The following is a 15,198-nucleotide window of genomic DNA, read 5'->3' as shown; positions in this document are numbered from 1 at the left end:
GGCTAGAGATCAGGTGCTAGGATCTTTGCAAGAGCAAGAGGGAAGAGAAAAACGATGCCCAAGTTCCCACCCAACCCTCCACCAGACCAGAAAATCAGAAGCCTCCTTACGCGGATGCTCGTACAGAAACTAAGTTTATTATTTTTTCTTCTTAAAAAAAAAAAAAAAAAGAAAAAAAGAAAAAAAGAAAAAAACCTCATTGTAGAGAAGCCCCTCCCCTTTCCCCTAAGGGTGGGGGGCTGTGAAAGACAGCTGGGGAATCAAGTACAAGGGGGTGGGGACAGAGACTATCTTGCCACCCTTAACACTGCCCAGCCACGTGGGGTGAAGGGGAGGGGGACTGTGATGATCCCCATTTCCATGACAACCAGTTGCCTACCCCCTACTTTGGTGGGAAGAAGGGAGAAGGCCCCTATGTCTCCCTGGAGGCTTTCCCCCTCAAGACTTCAAGTAGTGGTTAACAGAGTCAGGCCTGGTCATGGAGGGAGCGGCCACGGTGGAAAGCCTAGGTGGAGGGGCAGCCCACTCACGTCTTGGCCTTGCGGCCTCTGTAACTAACAGTAGGGCCAGCCAGGGAGGGAGGGGCACTGCTGCGCAAGATGCGCTGGTCCCCTTGGTTGGTGGTCCCAACAAGCCGGCGGGGACCAGGACGTCGGCGTGGGGTCCCATCCCCTTCCTCCTCCTCACCTGAGGCTTCAGCCTCAGACTCCTCTACCGAACCCTCAGGCCCCAGGGGACTTGGGGGCTGTAGGCGGCCCCGCTTTGCCAGCCCAGGACCCCCACCAACTGGGGCCCCTGCTCGTTTGCGAGGCACCTTCTCAGTCTCTAGTGGGGGGACTAGAGACCCTGGACGCAGCCGGGTCGAGCGCAGTTTTGGGGCTAATGAGACCACAGGAGGTGTCATTTCCAACCCCCCTGGCCCGCTATCTGCTAAGTCCAGGTCATCCTGAATTACAGCCACCACCATGGACCCTCCACTCTTCCGTCCTCGCATTCCTTCTGCTTCAAGCCGAAGGCGGGCCAGGCGGGTGAGGGGGCGGCTTCCATCCTCATCAGAGGAACTACCCTCACTCTCCCCTTGGCCCTGCGGTTGCCGTCGCCTCCCCAATCCACAGCTCTCGAGGACAGAAGTGCTGTCACGGTCCAACACAGGGAGCTGGCTGGGCCGAGGTGATGGAGGATTCTTGGGAGGTCGGCCCCTCTTCCGTTTGGGTGGGGACGTTGAAATGGTGACAGTGGTGACAGTGTTGGCAACAGTAGCAGTGGGACAAGCTAGCAGTGGTGGGAGTGGGGTTAGGGGTGATGGGTGTGGGGGTGGCTGTGTCCGACTTTCAGAGTTGCCATCCCCTGAAGAGGAAATGGTCCCAGGGATGGGCAAATCTCGTGCCTTAGGGGGTCGCCCTCGCCTTCTTTTCTCCACAGGTGACAGGATAGGATTGGGTCTGTGAAGTGGCTGGGGTCCAAGAGGCTGGGGCCCAGGAACAAACTGTGGTTCCAGGACAGGCTCTGCAACAATTAGGGTCTCAGGCCGAGGGACTGGGTCAGCCCCATTGGTTTTTCCCTTCAAGGTGGATGAGGGTGCCTCATCCACACCTCTCCCAGCATCTGCTGGAGACCTGTTCTTCTTGGGGGGCCTCCCCCTCCGGCGTTTCACAGCAGGTGGGGTGATGGCAAGCAGTGCTCCGTCTCCATTCTCTGGGGTGCCACCACCAGTCACCCCCAGCTCAATGTGACGGCGAGCAATGAAGGGCTGCTGGGGTGGAGTGGGCAGTGAGGATGAAGGAGCAGCTTCACAAGGCCCACCAATGGGAGGGGAGGATTCTGGCCCTGACATGCTGCGGACAGACGGGCTTCCTGGGCTGGCGCTAGTCTCAGAGACCCCAGGCACTAGGGTGCTGGCAGCTCCCCGCTGCTGCCGCCGCCGCCGCACCAGTTCCTTTTCCTCTACCACAGTTACTAGCCGTCCTGGCAGCTTTCGAAGCACTTTGGGGCCTGGTGGTTGTCCTGGCCGACCAGTCCCTTGACCCCTAATTTCCACATCAGCACTGGTGCGACGCCGAGGAGGTCGGGCAGGTGAAGGACCCTCAGGTGAGGAAGTGGCTGAAGATGAGGTGGATGGAGCTGCAACCTCAGGTGTAACAAGTTCCTGTGGCTTCTCTGGGCTGGAGGTTGGGGTCTGGGCCTCTGCCAGCTCTTCCGAGGTCCTGTCAGCTTCCAGTGGCTCCTGAAGTGGCTCATCAGATGCTGCTGAGGGTGGGAGCTCCAGGCCATTGCTCTCACTCACACACAGGGGCAACTCCTCACCTTCAGGCAGCACTGTAAGGGTGGTGCCCTCAGCAGAATCTGGTGCCTCCTGTTCTTGACCGTTAGGGACACTGCCAGCCTCCAAGGTCGGGCTGGGTGCAGAAGGGGTGAGAGAAAGGTTCTTCTCTGACACAGGCAGGATCTCCACAGCAACTGGCAACGGATCTTTAGGGGGCACAAGAGTAAGTGAGGAGGTTTCTGAACTGGCCACAGAAGCCAGCTCCAGGGACCCTGGAGATGCCAATGCCTGGGCACACAGTTCTGCCTCAGGCCTCAAACCCAAGGGGAGGTTGGTGACTGGGGGAGAAATGGGCACAGAAGGTGGACCAAGCAAGAGAGGAGAGGAAGGAGTTAAAAGACAGGTTTGGGCTGGAGGCGGTGTATGAGCTGGTGGAGGGGTACAGGCGGGAGGAGGGGTGCAGGCAGGAGAACAAGGAGGAATCTGTGGAGGGGGGGGAGAAGGCAATATATGGACAGGGAGAATGGTTATTGGATTTGGGGTTGAAATGGGTACTGGGGCAGAGACTGGGACAGGAACAAGGGCAGGAATTGCAGCTGGAGCTGAAGCTGGAGTGGGTCGAGGCCTAGGTGCTGGCCTGGAAACTCTCTCCCTGGCAGGACTGCAGCGGGGCGGTGTGGTGGTGCTGCGAGTTTGATGGGCGGATATGACAGGAGTGTGGTTTGCCCCTTGAGTCTCAGCCCGGGCTCCACGAAGACGCTCACTGACACGAGTCCCTGGCCTCTCAGGGGCCTTGGCCTTTTTACTGCGCCGGTGGGTGCCTCCACCAGTCCCACAGGAACTCTCATCCCCAGCCCCCGGCCCCTCCTCCTCCTCTTGGGGTAGGCGGAACACCTCCTCCTTGGCTTGGTCCAGGTCTTTGCGGGCAGCTTCCACTTGCTCCTACAACAACAGGGCCCACAAGTGGTCAGGAGGAGGCAAGCAGAGTAGAGTGAGTAGAAATTAGCAGCTTCCAGGCCAGGCGCAGTGGCTCATGCCTGTAATTCCAGCACTTGGGGAGGCTGAGGCCAGCGGATCACCTGAGGTCAGGAGTTCAAGACCAGCCTGGCCAACATGGTGAAACCCCGTTTGTACTAAAAATACAAAAACTAGCCAGGTGTGGTGGCACACGCCTGTAATCCCAGCTTCTCGGGAGGCTGAGGCAGGAGAACTGCTTGAACCCGGGAGGCAAAGATTGCAGTGACCCGAGATTGTACCAATACACTCCAGACTGGGCGACAGAGTGAAACTTTGTCTCAAAAAAACAAAGAAAAAGAAATTAGCAGCTTCCAACTGCCAGCCCCATCCCTAGAAATACTCACTTCTGCCTGTTTGAGCTCCTCTCGGCTCACCTCCTCCAGTGAGGCCTCCAGGAATTTCATGGCATAACGCTCAATGGGGGTCAGCTGCAAGGAGGAGCAGTGATGATAAACGTAGGAACCTGGTACCCAGGGACCCACCACCCTTATTTATTCCCAGCAGGGAAGACAGAAGGAGGGTCACAAGCCCAGGGGAAGCAGTAAAGTCAAGAACTAGTGGGTCCAATACTGACTGACCTGTTCTACGAGGGCAGCAATTTCCTGCTCAGCCCGGGACATCTCCTCATCCTCAGCCCCAGGCCGGCCAGCCTCCTCTCCCTCACAAGCAGGAAACCCATCGTTCTCATTAAATTCTGCAAGCTCAGCCACCTGTTCAGCCTTGGCCTGGGTGGCTGCACGGATATCCTCTTCATCTTCTGCCCGACACAATGCCTACCAGGGTGTATAAAAGGAAACAAAAACATGAGACTACAAGTACTTTACATCATGTGATTTGATTCAGGCAAGACCAGGCATACACCAAACTAGGTTTGCAATAGAACTCAACAACCTCCTAGGCCTCCAGAGTTACCACAACTCAGTGGTCCACAAAGGATGGAACGGATTTTACCAGGACACCCACTAGGGAAAAATGAGTATTTCAGAGATTGCTCGCTCTACCTCCCTTCCTTTAAAGCCAGCCTCAGCTCTCAAAAAACAAAAAAACAAACAAACAAAAAGCCATCACAGAAAGATGTGAATAGAAATGCACAATTCACCTGGGCACGGTGGCTCACTCCTGTAATTCCAGTACTTTGGGAGGCATGAGGTCAGGAGTTCAAGACCAGCCTGACCAACGTGGTGAAACCCCATCTCTATTAAAAATACAAAAATCTGCTGGGCGTGGTGGCACGTGCCTGTAATCCCAGCTACACAGGAGGCTGAGGCAGGAGAATCGCTTGAACCCGGGAGGTGGAGGTTGTAGTGAGCCGAGATCGTGTCACTGCACTCCAGCCTGGGTGACAGAGCGAGACTCCATCTCCAAAAAAAGTAATATAATGTCAAAAACTGCAATTATTTTTGCATCAACCTAAATACTTAAGTGGAAATGCTAATGAAAAGGAAATAATTTTGAGGATTAAATGGTGAGGTGGATATGCTTTGTACTTAATGCTTTTTTTTTTTTTTTTTTTTGAGACGGAGTCTCGCTCTGTCGCCCAGGCTGGAGTGCAGTGGCACGATCTCGGCTCACTGCAAGCTCCGCCTCCTGGGTTCCGCCATTCTCCTGCCTCAGCCTCCCGAGTAGCTGGGACTACAGGCGCCCGCCACCTCGCCCGGCTAATTTTTTTTGTTTTTGTATTTTTTTAGTAGAGACGGGGTTTCACCATGTTAGCCAGGATGGTCTCGATCTCCCGACCTCATGATCCACCCGTCTTGGCCTCCCAAAGTGCTGGGATTACAGGCTTGAGCCACCGCGCCCGGCCGTACTTAATGCTTTGTACTTAATGTGAAACGCTGTTTCAAACACTTATACATAATTAAATCACATTTGGAAAGGTTTTTAAAAGATTTATTCCTTGGCCCTCTCTCAAAATCTATCATAATTTTGGGGTGCTGGGTCTGAGCATTTGTGTGTTTTCAAAGCTTTCCAGTTGGGAGCCTCAGCCTCCCAAAGTGCTGGGATTACAGGTGTGAGCCACCCTCCATGCCCTGCCCACATTACTTTTAATAGGAAGTGAGGTTCAAAAGAGTGAGGATTGTAACTTGTCTTAACACTAAAGAAGCATTACTGAAATTCATACCTAAAACTAAGGACTCCAAAATCCTGTCTTTTTTCCTACTAAATCATGTGAACCAATAAGCAATGTACTTACAACTATCAAACGCTGACTGTAATCTGGGAAGCAGAAAAAACATCTCTTTCCCCTGGACAAGTTCAACAGACTAACAAAGGACAAGATATGCTGTAAGAATTAGCTCAACTTTAGGAACTGCCCACTCTTTTTTCACCTGCTCCAGAATATGAGTCTGCTTGCTGGCCACAGTCTCTTCTTCCTCTTCAGGGGCAGAGGGCACAGATGAGCTAGAAGGTTCCTCCAGGGGCATATCAAACAGCTCTCGGATGGTCTGCTATCGGATAGAACAGAGGGAAGTGTCAGAATCAACAGAATGCTAGTCTTAGGTCTAAGCTGTAAGGCTCTAAGTTGTAAGGCTGATGGTTCTTGGAACTATCAGGGGTGCCACTGGCTGAAGACACAGGTCTGTGAAGGCCAAAGCAGTCCTTTTTGTTTTTTCTTTTTTGAGACACTTTTGCTCTCGTCACCCAGGCTAAAGTGCAATGGCGCCATCTCAGCTCACTGCAACCTCCGCCTCTCAGGTTCAAGTGATTCTCCTGCCTCAGCCTTTCAAGCAGCTAGGATTACAGGCACCCACCATCACGCCTGGCTAATTTTTGTATTTTTAGTAGAGACGGGGTTTCATCATGTTGGCCAGCCTGGTCTCGAACTCCTGGCCTCAAGTGATCCGCCTGCCTCAGCCTCCCAAAGTGCAAAGCAGTCTTTTTTAATAAACAGGAGGAATTCCTAAAGGCACAGCAGTTTTCTCCTGCATAGGCTAAAAGATCTTACTTAAGTACCTGTTTAAAATAGGCTGTGGTGAAGTTGCCTCCCTCAATGGCCATGTCTCCCAACATTCTCTTCTGATTTGCCTTTTTTAGGATGTTCTCCTCCACTGTCCGTTCACTGATAAGCCTAGGGGGTGATGAAGGCCATGTGTAAGCAGCCAAATATATCCAGGAAACCCCATCAGTAAAGGGGAAGTAAGGTGAGGGAAGACTAGGCAATACCTATATATGTGAACATCCCGGGTCTGGCCAATTCGGTGACAGCGGTCCTGGGCCTGAGCATCCATGGTGGGATTCCAGTCGCTGTCATAAAAAACAACAGTGTCTGCTCCTGTCAGGTTCACGCCCACACCCCCACTCCGAGTTGAAAGGATGAAGCAGAATATGCGTTTGTCTGCATTGAACCGTTCCATCAAGGCCTAGAAGGAAAGGGAAAAAAAGATGATACTGGGAGACTTATCCCCCGAAACAGGTCTAAGGCTTAGTGGCACCCCCTCTGGAAGCCCAAATCCTGGGAAAAGAAGAGAGAAGCAGAGGTGAGCCTCTAAGGGCTGCAGAAACCTGGGTTACCTGTCTCTGTTCAACTCTAGTAGACCCATCCAGGCGCAGGTAGAGATGGCCATGGTAGGTGAGAAACTGCTCCAATACATCCAGCATTCGGGTCATCTGGGTGAAGATGAGCACTCGGTGGCCCTCTGCCTTAAGCTGCCGCAACAGCACTGCCAACGTCTGCAATTTTCCTGAAGAGATATTAAGGGATACAGGGAGCTAGCTACAAGCTGCAATGGGTAGAATGCTTAGCAATGTAAGGCTGGGGTTAAAAGGTAATCAATGCTTTAGGCCAAAGTTTCAATTAGCCTAGCGGATCAAAAATGTTTAATTACAGCGGGACATGGTGGCTTACGCTTGTAATCCCTGCACTCTGAGAAGCCGAGGCAGGTGGATCACTTTAAGTCGGGAGTTCGAGACCAGCCTGGCCAACATGAGACCCTGTCTCTACTAAAAATACAAAAATTAGCTAGGCGTGGTGGCAGGCGCCTGTAATCCCAGCTACTCAGGAGGCTGAGGCATGAGAACTCAGGCTTGGACCCAGGAGGCAGAGGTTGCAGTGAGCTGAGATCCCACCACTGCACTTCAGCCTGGGCAACAAAGTGAGACCCTGTCACAAAAAATACATATCTATATTTAACGCCATACAAGTTCTTCCTTTAAGGGCTTCACCTCTTCGGTCTGCTCCGGCCTAGAATCTAATTTCTTTGAGTCTAACTAAAAGAGTAGGGGAATACACAACATCGAGGGAAGAACAGAATCCTCAATGCTTTATGAGCAAGGGATTCTTAAGTATTACAACAGTCATACCACCTGAAATCCAGAACAGATTCACAGGATGTCAATAAATCCATTGTCACAGCTTACAGACAGGGATTTAAGGTCACAGTCAGAACCATAAAGGCTCTTAGAAGGTTATCTAGTTCAACCTTCCATCAAACACAGAAACAACTTCAACATTTCTGGTAACTCAGTTTGAATTTTTTTTTTTTTTTTTTCAGATGGAGTTTTGTTCTCGTTGCCCAGGCTGGAGTGCAATGATGCGATCTCAGCTCACGGCAATCTGCGCCTCCTGGATTCAAGCGATTATCCTGCCTCAGCCTCCCGAGTAGGGGGAATTACAGGCATGTGCCACCACGCCTGGGTAATTTTGTATTTTTAGTACAGACAGGGTTTCCCCATGTTGGTCAGGCTGGTCTCGAACTCCCGACCTCAGGTGATCCTCCCGCCTCAGCCTCCCAAAGTGCTGGGATTATAGGCCTGAGCCACCATGCCCAGCCTGAACACTTACTTTATTATTTCATTTTTTGAGACAAGGTCTGGCTCTATCACCCGGGCAGGAGTGGTGCGATCTCGGCTCACTAAACCTCTGCCTCCCGGGCTCAAGCCATCCTCCTGCCTCAGCCTTCCAAGTAGCTTGAACTACAGGCACGTGCCACCATCCTGGCTAATTTTTGTATTTTTTTGTAGAGACAGGGTTTTGCCATATTGCCCAGGTTGGTCTCCAACTCGTGAGCTCAAGTGATCTGCCCACCTTGGCCGCTCAAAGTGCTGGGATTATAGACATGAGCCACCGGACCCAGCCTTATTTTATTTTTGAGACAGGGTCTCACCCTGTCGCCCAGGCTAGAGTGCAGTGACATGATCACAGCTGACTGCAGCCTTGACCTCCCAGGCTCCTGCAATCCAGCCACCTGAGTAGCTGGGACTATAGGTGTGCACCATTACATCCAACTAATTTTTCAATTTTTGAGGAGAAAGGGTTTTGCCACGTTGCCTGGGCTGGTCTTTACTTGCCTCAAGTGATCTGCCCACCTCAGCCTACCCAAGTGCTAGGATTACAAGTATGAGCCATCACACCCGGCCTTGAACACTTTTAACCAAGACTTTCAGTTTATCTATTCTGAATAGTTTCAATTATAACAAAAACACTTTTTTTACCAAAACATTTATTGAACACATATTAATAAAAATTTTGATTTTCTTCTATTATAGAAAATTTAAGAAATCTTGAAACATGTTACTATAGAAATGTCTGTGCAGGGTTGTGGAAGAAACAAGTCACTTACCCAACAGCCATTCTTGGGTAACAGAACCTGATTAACACTGGACAGCTGGCAGAAGTTCCTTGCTCCCAGGTGAAGGAGGCCCCAACCCAACCCCAGAAAATAAATAAGTTGTAAATAAGCCAGAGGCCTTTTTTGCTATTCCCCTTTGTCAGTGATTGCTCTAGGTATGGGCATATAGCTCAGTTTGAGCCAATGAGTTATGAAGCAAAGTCAGCTTGGAGGTCCTTTTTTTTTTTTTTTTTTTGAGACAGAGTCTTGCTCTGTCGCCCAGGCTGGAGTACAGTGGTGCGATCTCGGCTCACTGCAAGCTCCGCCTCCCGGGTTCACACCATTCTCCCGCCTCAGCCTCCCGAGTAGCTGGGACTACAGATGCCCGCCACTACACCCGGCTAATTTTTTGTATTTTTAGTGGAGACGGGGTTTCACCATTCATAGGATGGTCTCAATCTCCTAACCTCGTGATCCGCCCGCCTTAGCCTCCCAAAGTGCTGGGATGACAGGCATTGAGCCACCGCGCCCGGCCAGCTTGGAGGTCTTTTGTTCCCAGAAAACTTTCTCAGACTGTTTTGTCTCAACCCCTTGTTTCTTGTTTAGAGGACTGGTGTATACCCTGGAGTTATGGCAGCCATCCTAACATGAAGAAACAAAAGCATGAGACTAAAAAGATAAAAGCTAAAGATGGTACAGCAGGGTAGAAAGATAAGGTCCTGGTCCCTTAAGGCTGGGTGTGGTGGCTCATGCCTATAATCCCAGCCCTTTGGAAGGCCAAGGCAAGGGGATCACGAGGTCAGGAGTTCGAGACCAGCCTGGCCGACATGGTGAAACCCTGTCTCTACTAAAAATACAAAAAACTCACCCAGGCGTGGTGGTGGGCACCTGTAATCCCATCTACTCGGGAGGCTGAGGCAGAAGAATAGCTTGAAACAGAGCAAAACACTGTCTCAAAAAAAAAAAAAAAAAAAAAAAAGGGCCGGGCGCAGTGGCTCACACCTGTAATCCCAGCACTTTGGGAAGCCAAGGCCGGCGGATCACGGTGTCAGGAGATCAAGACCAGCCTGACCAACATGGTGAAACCTCGTCTCTACTAAAAATACAAAAATTAGCTGGGCGTGGTGGTGCACGCCTGTAATCCCAGCTACTCAGGAGGCTGAAGCGGGAGAATCACTGGAATCTGGGAGGTGGAGGTTGCGGTGAGCCGAGATCGAGCCACAGCACTCCAGTCTGGGTGACAGAGCGAGACTCCATCTCAAAAAAAAAAAAAAAAGAACGAACGAAGCAAAGGTCCTAGTCCCTGAAAATATTGTTAAGCTACTGAAACAGCTACACACCACTATTCTCAGACTGGCTCATTAAGTAAACAATAAATGCTCTTGTGGTTTAAGCGACTGTTAGTTGGTTTTCTGTTACCGCCAAACAATTTTAGCCAACACAAAAAGGTCATTGTCTTTTCCAAGACCAAAATTTACTGTTCACTTCCTGTGCAGTCTTGTACCACCAGACATCTTTTTCCATACACCTAAATGAAAACTCTATGCTGCACTGTCTTACTTCCTATTGTATCCCAAATGAGCAGTAAAATGTAACAGATGTTCACAAAATGATCACTGAATGAATGAGTTAGCAGCACATTTTCAACTGTCATGAAAGTCAAATTCATAGCCGGCATGGTGGCTCATGCCTGTGATTCCAGCACTTTGGAGGCTGAGGCGGGAGGATCACTTGAGATCAGGAGTTCGAGATCAGCCTGGCCATCACGGCGAAATACAAAATTTACTAAAATCTACTAAAAATACAAAAATTAGCCAGGCATGGTGGCACATGTCTGTAATCACAGCTATTCTGGAGGCTGAGGTGGGACAATCGCTTGAACCTAGGAGGCTGCAGTGAGCTGAGACTGCACCACTGCACTCCAGCCTGGGCAACTGAGTGAGACTTTATCTCAAAATAAAAGAAAGAAAAAAGAGAAAATCAAATTTATGAATGTCAAGAATCTAACATGAGGCTTACATTTCTTTATCTTGCCCATAAGCATAACCTAAAAAACCATCTAAACCTTTACAGAAATAGCGAGAGACCTTAAGCGCAGCATCCCTCTGATGTAACAGTCTTACTAGTAAGAAAGGAAGAGAAGCCAAGGGTCCCACATTAGCCAACAAACTCACCGCAATCATACTGGATGAGTCTCAAGTCGGGGAACTGGGTGCGCATGTTACACACAATACGGTGCAATGGACGAGCCCGGGGCCAGAGCTCAGAGGCCAATTGCTCCTGGAAGGCTGCCTGACGTGGGGCCAGCCAAGGAGGTGGGTGGCAGGCATGCAGGGAAGGGGGAGGTGCCTCCACAGGAGGCATGACAAAGATGAACCTGTGGAAGGAAGGCAGGCAGTGTAAAAGATGGCACTCTGAAATGCCCCAGAAGTTAACACCTTCACCAGCCCTAAGCACTACATCCACTCTGAGGCCCCAAGACCCACTCCCCATTAGCACTTAGCCCTGCCAACCTCTCAATGATTTCTGACAGCTGGTCTAGTCGCTGCTGGGGAAACAGTACAGCCCGGTGGGCAGCCTCGGTATAAGTCCAAAAGGTGGGGTGGCTGGGGCCAGGAGAACGAGGGCCGATGGGGCTGGCAACAGGTTGGGGTAGGGTACAGAAATCCAGGACTTCAGTCCCATACACAGGTGCCAGGGCCCCATGAGCCTCACTAAGTTGGAAAATCCGTTCCAGGCGTTCAGACCGCTGCCGCTTCCGCTTTTCCTCCAGGGAGTCCTGGAGGTGAGAGAGAAACAGAGAAAGTAATCAGGGCCCTCAGAGTCCACATCAAAACCTGACTGTTCTTCCCAGATAGAAATATACAGAAACCATGAGATCCAAAAATACACTATGCTTTTTGTAGTATTCCAAGTTATCAATGAGAACTATTCTTTTCACAATATTAAGTAACTTCTCTGTAAGAGAAAACTGATCTTTCTTTGCATGCTACCAAAGCAGCATGACTGAATATTCAAAATTAAGATCTATAATTCCAACAAGTTTACAGAATGGACAATTTATGGGTATTTTCCTATGTAACACTCAACTCCAGGACTACAGCCTTCTTCAAATCACTGACCAGGATACAGAGAGGCCAATCAAATCCAGACGAGGTTTTTGCCAAAGGCCAGACTGGAATGGGGTGGAATGGGAACAGCTAACCAGACATCCAGGTCTCGTCACTCTGAGACAGAAAATGGGCAACCTGGCAGTAAGGAGACCAGGATGACTTTGACCCAATCCTTTCCCATCTTTGTGCTTCCAGTTTCACAGTTTGTAAAACTTCTTTGTATCACTTATTTTGCTTGTAGTTACACATTTGTATGATTATTTGACTAACATCTGTCCACTACACGGTAGGCCCCATATAACATGAATTATGCCTTGCTCACCATAATCACCCAGTAACTAGCACAATTAAGCTTCCAATATATCTATCTGTTAACAAAATGAATAAATGAGAGAGACTAGACCCCAGGAGATAGTTGTGAAAAGAGGAGTGTTCCAAATCTCCTTCCTGATACCAAGTATCACCCCTTGGTTTGAAGTGCTCTAAGTGATGGAAAAAAAGTGTCCTAGCAGAGGGAAAAACCAATAGACTCAAAGAGCTAGTTCCTTTTGAGGCAAGCTCTCAACAGCAACAAAAAGAAAATCTGGCCAGGAGCAGTGGCTCAAGCCTATAATCCCAGCACTTTGGGAGGCCTAGGCGGATGGCTTGAGCCTCCTGTTCAAGAACAGTTTGGGCAACATGGCAAAACCCCATCTCTACAAAAAAATACAAACAAGGGCCAGGCGCGATGGCTCACACCTGTAATCCCAGCACTTTGGGAGGCCGAGGTGGGCGGATCATGAGGTCAAAAGAACGAGACTATCCTGTCCAACATGATGAAACCCCGTCTCTACTAAAAATACAAAAAAAAGGCCGGGCGCGGTGGCTCAAGCCTGTAATCCCAGCACTTTGGGAGGCCGAGGCGGGCGGATCACAAGGTCAGGAGATCGAGACCACAGTGAAACCCCGTCTCTACTAAAAATACAAAAAATTAGCCGGGCGCGGTGGCGGGTGCCTGTAGTCCCAGCTACTCAGGAGGCTGAGGCAGGAGAATGGCGGGAACCCGGGAGGCGGAGCTTGCAGTGAGCCGAGATCGCGCCACTGCACTCCAGCCTGGGCAACAGCGTGAGACTCCGTCTCAAAAAAAATAATAAATAAAAAATAAAAAAAATTAAAAAAATTAGCTGGGTGTAGTGGTGCGAGCCTGTGGAGAATCGCTTGAACCTGGGAGGTGGAGGGTGCAGTGAGCCAAGATCGCACACTGGACTCCAGCCTGGTGACAGAGTGAGTCTCCGTCTCAAAAAAAGAAACAAGTAGCCTGGCATGGTGGCACGAATCTGCAGTCCCAGCTACTTGGAGGGCTGAGATGGAAGGTTCACTTAAGCCCAGGAGGCTGCAATGAGCAGAGATTGTGCCACTGCACTCTAGCCTGGGTGACAAAGTGAGACACTGCCTCAAAAAAAAAGACTATTTGTAAACCATACATCTGAAAAAGGATCTGTAACCAGAATATATAAAGAACTCTTACAACTCAATAATAAAAAGACAACCCATTTTAAAAGGGCAGAGGATCTGAACAGATAGTTCTTCAAAGATACACAAATGGCCAACATAGTATTTCAACCACATGAAATAAAGCTCAACATCAGCCAACAGGGAAATTCAAATCAAAATCACAATGAACTACTACTTCACACCCAGCAGGATGGCTATAATCAAAATAAGTGTTGATGTGCCTCAGCCTTTGGGAGGCTGAGGCAGGCAGATCGCTTGAAGTCAGGAGTTCAAGACCAGCATGGCAAACATGGTAAACCCCATCTCTACTAAAAATACAAAAAAATCTGGCCAGGCACAGTGGCTTACGTCTATAATCCCAGCACTTTGGGAGGCCAAGGCGGGCAGATCACCGGAGGTCAGGAGTTCGAGACCAGTCTGGCCAACATGGTGAAACCCTCTCTCTACTAAAAATACAAAAACTAGCCAGGCATGGTGATGCCATGCCTGTAGTCCCAGCTACTTGGGAGGCTGATGCAGGAGAATCGTTTGAGCCTGGGAGACGGAGGTTGCAGAGAGCTGAGGTGGTGCCACTTTACTCCAGCCTGGGCAACAGAGCAAGACTCTGTCTCAAAAATAAAATATCGGCCGGGCGCGGTGGCTCAAGCCTGTAATCCCAGCACTTTGGGAGGCCGAGACGGGCGAATCACAAGGTCAGGAGATCGAGACCATCCTGGCTAACCCGGTGAAACCCCGTCTCTACTAAAAAATACAAAAAACACTAGCCAGGCGAGGTGGCAGGCACCTGTAGTCTCAGCTACTCGGGAGGCTGAGGCAGGAGAATGGCGTAAACCCGGGAGGCGGAGCTTGCAGTGAGCTGAAATCTGGCCACTGCACTCCAGCCTGGGCGACAGAGCGAGACTCCGTCTCAAAAAAAAAAAAAAAAAAAAAGAAAAAGAAAATATTAAGAATACAAAAAAATTAGGTGGGCATGGTGGCACATGCCTGTGATCCCAGCTACAAGGGAGGCTGAGGTGGGGTCATTGAACACCTCAAAGACCCCAACCTCAGGCAGAGGTTGCAGTGAGCCAAGATCATGCCAATGTACTCCAGCCTGTGTAACAGAGCGACACTCCTTCTCAAAAAGGAAAAAAGGCCGGGGGCGGTGGCTCAAGCCTGTAATCCCAGCACTTTGGGAGGCCGAGACGGGCGGATCACGAGGTCAGGAGATCGAGACCATCCTGGCTAACACGGTGAAACCCCGTCTCTACTAAAAAAAATACAAAAAACTAGCCGGGCGAGGTGGCAGGCGCCTGTAGTCCCAGCTACTCGGGAGGCTGAGGCAGGAGAATGGCGTAAACCTGGGAGGCAGAGCTTGCAGTGAGCCGAGATCCGGCCACTGCACTCCAGCCTGGGCGACAGAGCAAGACTCTGTCTCAAAAAAAAAAAAAAAAAAAAAAAAGGAAAAAAAAAAAATATATGGACTCAAATGTGGAGAAACTGGAATCCTCACAGACTGCTGGTGCTAATGTCAAATGTTGCAGCCACTTTGGAAAAGTCTGGCAGTTCCTTAAACAGTTAACACCTAGTTACAATATAACCCAGCAATTCTTCTCCTCAGTATGTATCTAACAGTAACTGAAAACACCTGTCCATACAAAAACTTGTACATGAAATGTTCACAACAGCATTGTTCATAATAGCCATAAAGCAGAAGTAATACATGTTTCCATCAACTCAAGGAAGGATAAAATGTGGTATCCATACATTATTATTCAACATA

At 49.9% G+C, this 15,198-nt stretch overlaps 1 protein-coding gene across 4 annotated transcripts in view; it reads right to left on the bottom strand.

Moving 5' to 3' along the window:
* Nucleotides 1-117: 117 nt before the first annotated feature.
* Nucleotides 118-15,198, bottom strand: part of SRCA (Snf2 related CREBBP activator protein) — a 45,114-nt gene continuing 30,033 nt past the window's right edge. For all 4 annotated transcript variants that reach the window (XM_011743407.2, XM_011743408.3, XM_071084412.1 and 1 more), the window contains 9 exons: nt 11,343-11,608; nt 11,004-11,206; nt 6,794-6,963; nt 6,446-6,642; nt 6,236-6,350; nt 5,611-5,730; nt 3,859-4,053; nt 3,625-3,708; nt 118-3,205 (listed from right to left, as the gene is read on the bottom strand). In XM_011743407.2, the coding sequence (XP_011741709.2) occupies nt 527-3,205; nt 3,625-3,708; nt 3,859-4,053; nt 5,611-5,730; nt 6,236-6,350; nt 6,446-6,642; nt 6,794-6,963; nt 11,004-11,206; nt 11,343-11,608 (4,029 nt within the window). In that variant the 3' untranslated portion in view covers nt 118-526. The remainder of the gene's footprint in view (nt 3,206-3,624; nt 3,709-3,858; nt 4,054-5,610; nt 5,731-6,235; nt 6,351-6,445; nt 6,643-6,793; nt 6,964-11,003; nt 11,207-11,342; nt 11,609-15,198) is intronic.

This window comes from Macaca nemestrina, chromosome 18, assembly GCF_043159975.1.
Source record: "Macaca nemestrina isolate mMacNem1 chromosome 18, mMacNem.hap1, whole genome shotgun sequence".
In the NCBI taxonomy this organism is placed as follows: Eukaryota; Metazoa; Chordata; class Mammalia; order Primates; family Cercopithecidae; genus Macaca; species Macaca nemestrina.
This window is presented reverse-complemented; position numbering and strand designations above follow the sequence as displayed.